Raw genomic sequence first — 6,000 nt, 5'->3', positions numbered from 1 at the left:
AACAAGCAACATCATCGGCCGGAAAACCCACTATATTCATTGTCTTCATAGAGCAAGATACCAAAAAGAATAAATTATGGGTACAATCTTAACATCCATTAACTTTAATGGCCACGGGTATTCCAATTCAAAGGTTACCAAGATCTGAAATGTAATGGCACCCACTTCAGTTGGGTCATCATCACCTAATAAACGCTCACCAATAGAAATAGTCCAATTTGGCTATCTCTAGTGGTTGCCGTGAAAATTGCTTTTTTGGGTCTTCTCTACAGGGCTGAAAAAGCCAACGGTGGTGGTGGGCTGTTGCAATGGGTTTTGGTAAAAATGGTGGAGGATGAGTACTATCGTGACGAAGGGGGGATAATGGGATTGAGAGGGGGGGTCAAGCAAGTTAACGTGAGTGAAAGAGAGAAATCACTCATTGACTTTTCTTTTCTTTCTGCATTTAACTTTTTGTCTTTTTTTTCTTCTTTCTTTTTATCATTTAAATTATTTTCTGGTTTAAATAATTATACTCACGCTCTATATACGCGTGAAATAAACGTAATTTGTCCAGTTCAGCTGTCAAGCTGCCACATAGACCCAGTCAACGGTCAGAAGGGGTTTAAAATACTGACTTTAAATAACTATAAATGTCTGGATGAAACTTCATTGAATATAGGGACCGAAATGACAAACGCGAACAACTACAAGTGTCTACGAGGCTATTCTGCCGTTTAAACAACTTGCCTCTCATGACCCAAAAACTAACAACCGCTATGCATTTTCATGTAACAGAGACAAAAAGTGCTCAAATTGTAAACATAAAGGACTAAAAGTGCTCAAGTGTATATTTAAAGAACTATTATAGACCAATCCCCAAACATATGGGACTGTTTTGTCATTCTCTTGCCAATTCAACATGATGCCTTGTAAACTTTGACACAAGATGAAATTTGAGTTTTCGTGCAATTTAACGAACATTTGTCAGCCTCATATCTTGTAAGACTCGAGTATAACTAGACATCGTATATAACTAGCTATAATTCACATTTCATATCTGAGCTGTGCGTTCAGTCACAAGTCAGTTGTATTTAATACATCTTTAAAAAAAAATGAAAACTAACAAATACTAACTCTGTTAATGTTATAGAAAACGCAAAAGGAACTAAAGAAGTTAAAATCAGGCACAAAAGTCAATCATAGGCTTGATGTTGAAGGCATGGGCTCTCCTCAAGATTATAACCGCTTTTGATACAAATCGTACAACAATGACTGCATCCGAACTCAAAACTAGACCTGCATAAATATTAATGATATCATCAAATCAAAAGAAAATCATAAATCTACAAGATTTCTCCGCCATAGACGATACATTGTTGAACTACTGATAGATGAGCTTAGCGATTTTACACACCCATTCACCCATCTTACACCTCCGCAGCTAAGAGAGAAACTGAAACTGAACTCGGACAACTGGACAAATAATGAAAGTTGACTTATAGAGGATCACGTGCTAAAGGTACACCGATATTCTAGAAGGCAACTAAAGTTTGTCCAAGTATCGTACAAGAAAGGTTGACACTTGACACGATTCATCTTGCTTCTATTGTTTATTCACTGCAAAGTTAATCGATTAAAAGTTTGTCAATCAACAAACAAAAGGAGCTAGAGAAAAAAAATTGAATAATAAATCCCCACGAAATTACAGGGCTCATCAATCCCAATAAAATTAAGCTCAAAAAGTCCTCCTTTTCTTTGACACTGGGACATGGGCAGACCTAGATGTTAGCAATAGGCGCAGACACATCCATTCCATTCCTAATGTTATTCCCACGATGTGAAGAGAATGATGAAACAGTTCTATATCACAGAATAGCAGTTCAAACCTATCATAAGTAGTATTGGTGATATTCCTGTCTTGGACTCGAATGATTCTTTTCCTCATAATATATGCCAGACTATGACCTCAGCATAACCCGTCACAGACACTCAAATATAACTAAGTAGGTACATCATTTCCTAAATCTATTCATCTCTTGGCTCAACGGGTGCATATCCTCACAAATGAAGTCTAGGTAGTATATCCTCACAAATGGGTTTCCAAGGAGCTAATACTACAATTTGGGTCCATAGGACTGATACTAGAAACATCATTCAAGGACATCATTTTCAAGTAAATGACTCTGGGATGCTACAATAAGCATTAAGCCTCATAAGTGAGAGGATCGAGCAGAAGAAACATATGTACACCAGAGTGATTGTGTTAAACTTAAGTAAAAGCGATCAAATATGCATAATTCATGTATTTAAATACCCTCATCAAAGGGGACACTGTTTACCTGTTGCAGTAGGTTAAACCTTGTATTCATGAACACGCATCCATTTCGTAGATGACCACTTGTTACCCTTAATCACGGAGCACCCACCTACAACAAGACGTAGATAATTGAACTTATGTATCAAAAAAATTTGCTGAAGTCATGAGCGCTGCTAAATTGTAGAATGGTTGATACTTCATGTGAATAAGATGTTCAGATCATGTGGTAATCAGGTAGAATTGAGCTTCTTAAATCAATCAGCAGCCATTATCCGAACCTACTCTTAGTGGACATTACTCACCGTGCAAGCTTGAAGGATCGAGAGTAGCATCAGGCTTCATGCTCCAGAAAAGCAAAGCATCACCCATCTTTGGTTTTACAGAGAGTCCACTTTTTCCACATTCAGATAGCTCATTCCACCAAGGAACCGCACTAACATTTCCCTTGGCAGTAGGAAATACAGTTTCTCCCCCTTCTTCCACATCTGATCTGGTGATGCATCAAGAGAAATTAACCAGAGTAACCCATGAATATTACATAAACATAAACCTCACTGAGGGAAAGTCACTTACAAGTACATCAAAACCGTGGCAATGCGTTGACCACCATTTATAGTATTGAACTCATCGGCAAAGTAATCATAGTGTGGCTCATACTTTTGCCCAACTTCATAGTGGAGAATTTGAAGACCTTCACCATGCTCTACAGACAGAAGCAGAAGCATCAATCAAAAGAGAGGCGGCACTATATTATATGTCAACTTGTATGGAGTTTCTTCTAATTAGATCGAGGCATCACGAAACATTCACAGACCCAGAGTAATAAAAAAATAACACAATGTAAATTCATACAATCACATTATTTGTTATAAAATCTGCATACCTACTGGTATAAAAGTAAAATCTGCAATCCTTTTCTCTATAGTTCTGACTACTTTATCTTGTCCCCTGGCAAGAAATGTTCCAGAACTTGTTCGAACCCTGTCAGGGAAGTTTTAGAATTAAAATAATGTGAAAATTGAAAAAGAATTGACCGGCACCAGAGCAAGCAAAAGAGATGCTTACTTGCTGTCTGTACTCTTGCCAGTAGCACTGTCGACGACAGTTGACTTTTTCATATGAGGCTTGCCAAGATTAATCAGATATTCACATTCGTCCTTTGACTGCCCAAGAAATAGGAAGGAAGTTCGGATTAACGACTTCTTCATAAACCAGTAAATCCATGGCTCAACAGATCCAGTGTTAGTTATGCTCTAATTAGAACACTACCAACAACTTCTTTAGATACCAGCAAATGTATCAGCCAACGAATCATTTCTTCTTTTTCCTTTTTTAAAAAGGTAAACGTTATTATTTTTTATTTTTATTTTGAGTAAGGTAAACATTATTATTAAATACTACTACCTTTGTTCCGTTATGTGGCACTATTTCCTTATTAGTTTGTTGGAAGAAGAATGTCACATTTCTATATTTGGAAATAATTTAGCTTTAAACTTCCTATTTTACCCTCAATGGCATGCTTTTTCTGGCCACATATCTCATGGCATGTTTCAGACCAAGTTCTAGAACTTCTCTTTCTTTCTTAAACATCATGCCTAGTCAAACACCGCTATATAAATTGAAATGACGGGAGTATCTAACAACAAATATTGTGTTGTAGTTACATCCCAGCAAAAAGACAAAAAAGTAAAACCTGGCTATCTACGTAGTGAATCTAAAATTCTAGCAAGGTTTCAGCATCATTTAATCTACAACAAAAGGAAATCAAAATTAGAAGAACTGATTTGATCTTCAGAATAGAGCTTTATTGTCCTTTAAAGCATTTCTGTTTCTTTCTTTCCATAGCCACCACTATATGCAAGTTGGCAATGAATCTTTTTTTTTGTTTTGTTTTGAAAAGGTAAGTTTTATTACTACATAACAAACAATACAATATCAGGCAATGAATCAATGGGGATATGCTATGATGAGGAAACTAGTAATCTAGTATCAATATTGATAATAACAAAAAACCAAAGTTAAGTGACCTAGATGGTCTACAATGGAAGAAAGTGCATTTGTTTTTTTGCAGTGCACAAGCAAACTGCATATCAATACCCATGTTGATTTTAAGAAAGAAAAAGAACACAAGAACCGACTATTGTCATCCTTTTGAAGCTCTTGTTTTTCCAATTTGCTACATCAGATGGCTTTGTGCATTGATCTGTATCTTATCCAAATTCAGAAATAATGTGCTCTTCCCAAACTTTTATAGTATAGAATTCAATGCCAAGTGCAAACATTTATCATTTCCTACACAAGAGGGTCTCCCTGGCCACTATGAATGGATATTACCTTTTTTTTTTTTTTTTGCATGAATATCACATCAATAGAGTAAATTGCATGATGTGAACTTGTGAGTGCAACAACAATGTATCCAGTGTAATCCCACAAGTGGGGTATGGGAGGATAGTGTGTACGTGGACCCTACCCCTACCTTGTGCAGGTGCCAGGTAGAGAGGCTGTTTCCGAGTCTCAGGCAAGCATAACCACAGCAGTAAAGAACGAGAAATGCAATAATAAAGAAGGAAAAGGGAGCAGCAACAAGGCTAAGAATAAAACCGAGGCAGAAGCAACATCAGGTAACTTGACTTAGGATAATCAAACGTCCAACACAGTCACATGAGAACCTCTATCCAGTAAAATAGTTGTGAATTCCCACCAAAATTTAACTCTAAGAGAAAACCATTCATTTCTTCTTTACACTGCTACTCATGCACAATGCATTAAAGATAAATTCTTTTTAAATATGGAAAGGTATAAAGGAAATCATTTCCAAATATATAAATTTGTCATTCTTTTTTAGACAAATTAAAAAGGAAATGTGTCACATAAATTGGGATCGAAGGGTATATCTTAAGGGAAGTACCAAGAAGTTATGGTATACAACAGCTCTTGGTTCCCATGAAATCACTTCAGCCCACTGATCTCCTTTTCCACCACCATCATCATCTCGTCTGCAGCAAAATAAAAGAAACAAAATCCCCTCAAAAACCATCAGATCCCTATCCAATTTTATGTTATTTTTCTAAATAACCAGAAATTAGTTAAAAAAATTCAATGAGAATTAGTGAATTACCTTCCAACTGCGTTGTGAGCAATTGAGCTAAGATCATGTGCTTTTTGAGATCCTTTAGAACTGAAAGGAATCGAGAAAATTCCAAAAGCGAGAAGAATCAACACGAGAAGAGATAATCCAATAAATACGGCAAAGACCAGCGTCGAATTCGATGATTTACGAGTTAGACCACCTCGGACGTGCCTTCCTTTGACTACCATTGTTACTGAATAATAAGGTTTGTAATTTGGAAATTAAGATTTAGGAATATAACCCTAAAAATTGAATTGGGTGGTAATCTTCTTCAGGTGGGAATTTTGAGTTACAGTATAAGAAGTCTGAGTCGCTGAAATAAATGGTGGCTTTTTTAGAAGTTTCAATATATTGAAAACACTTTGGACAATTGAATTGTTTTTGTTTTTCTATGGACTTTTGTTATAAATAGAATTTTAATAGAATTTTATTTATGGTGAATGTCTATATTTAGAGAGATTCTAGGATTTATTACTTGGTGGCTAAGTCACTCTCTCCCTATAAATAGAGAGTTCTATTTTATTGTAATTCATCCCAAATCAATAAGAATTCTCTCTCCCTACTTTTCTCT

At 36.0% G+C, this 6,000-nt stretch overlaps 1 protein-coding gene across 1 annotated transcript; it reads right to left on the bottom strand.

The window, feature by feature from the left end:
* Nucleotides 1-988: 988 nt before the first annotated feature.
* LOC109244832 (probable prolyl 4-hydroxylase 10) lies at nt 989-5,768 on the bottom strand. Its single transcript, XM_019411986.1, has 8 exons — nt 5,418-5,768; nt 5,208-5,295; nt 3,365-3,462; nt 3,183-3,280; nt 2,873-3,002; nt 2,602-2,789; nt 2,322-2,408; nt 989-1,278 (listed from the first exon to the last, which is right to left on the bottom strand). Exons 1-7 carry the CDS (start codon nt 5,615-5,617, stop codon nt 2,335-2,337), a joined length of 876 nt encoding a protein of 291 aa, XP_019267531.1. The 5' UTR covers nt 5,618-5,768; the 3' UTR covers nt 989-1,278; nt 2,322-2,334.
* Between the last annotated feature and the right edge of the window lie 232 nt (nt 5,769-6,000).

The sequence above is a fragment of the Nicotiana attenuata genome, unplaced genomic scaffold (genome assembly GCF_001879085.1).
Source record: "Nicotiana attenuata strain UT unplaced genomic scaffold, NIATTr2, whole genome shotgun sequence".
In the NCBI taxonomy this organism is placed as follows: Eukaryota; Viridiplantae; Streptophyta; class Magnoliopsida; order Solanales; family Solanaceae; genus Nicotiana; species Nicotiana attenuata.
This window is presented reverse-complemented; position numbering and strand designations above follow the sequence as displayed.

What these genes read in the sequence shown, in the direction of transcription:
- LOC109244832 (XM_019411986.1), bottom strand. Translation starts at nt 5,617, where the DNA reads ATGGTAGTCAAAGGAAGGCACGTCCGAGGTGGTCTAACTCGTAAATCA. An exon ending in GGCAAGAGTACAGACAGCAA is followed by an intron (nt 3,281 to 3,364) that starts GTAAGCATCTCT and finishes CTTCCCTGACAG; the next exon opens with GGTTCGAACAAGTTCTGGAA. An exon ending in CGATCCTTCAAGCTTGCACG is followed by an intron (nt 2,409 to 2,601) that starts GTGAGTAATGTC and finishes GTCTTGTTGTAG; the next exon opens with GTGGGTGCTCCGTGATTAAG.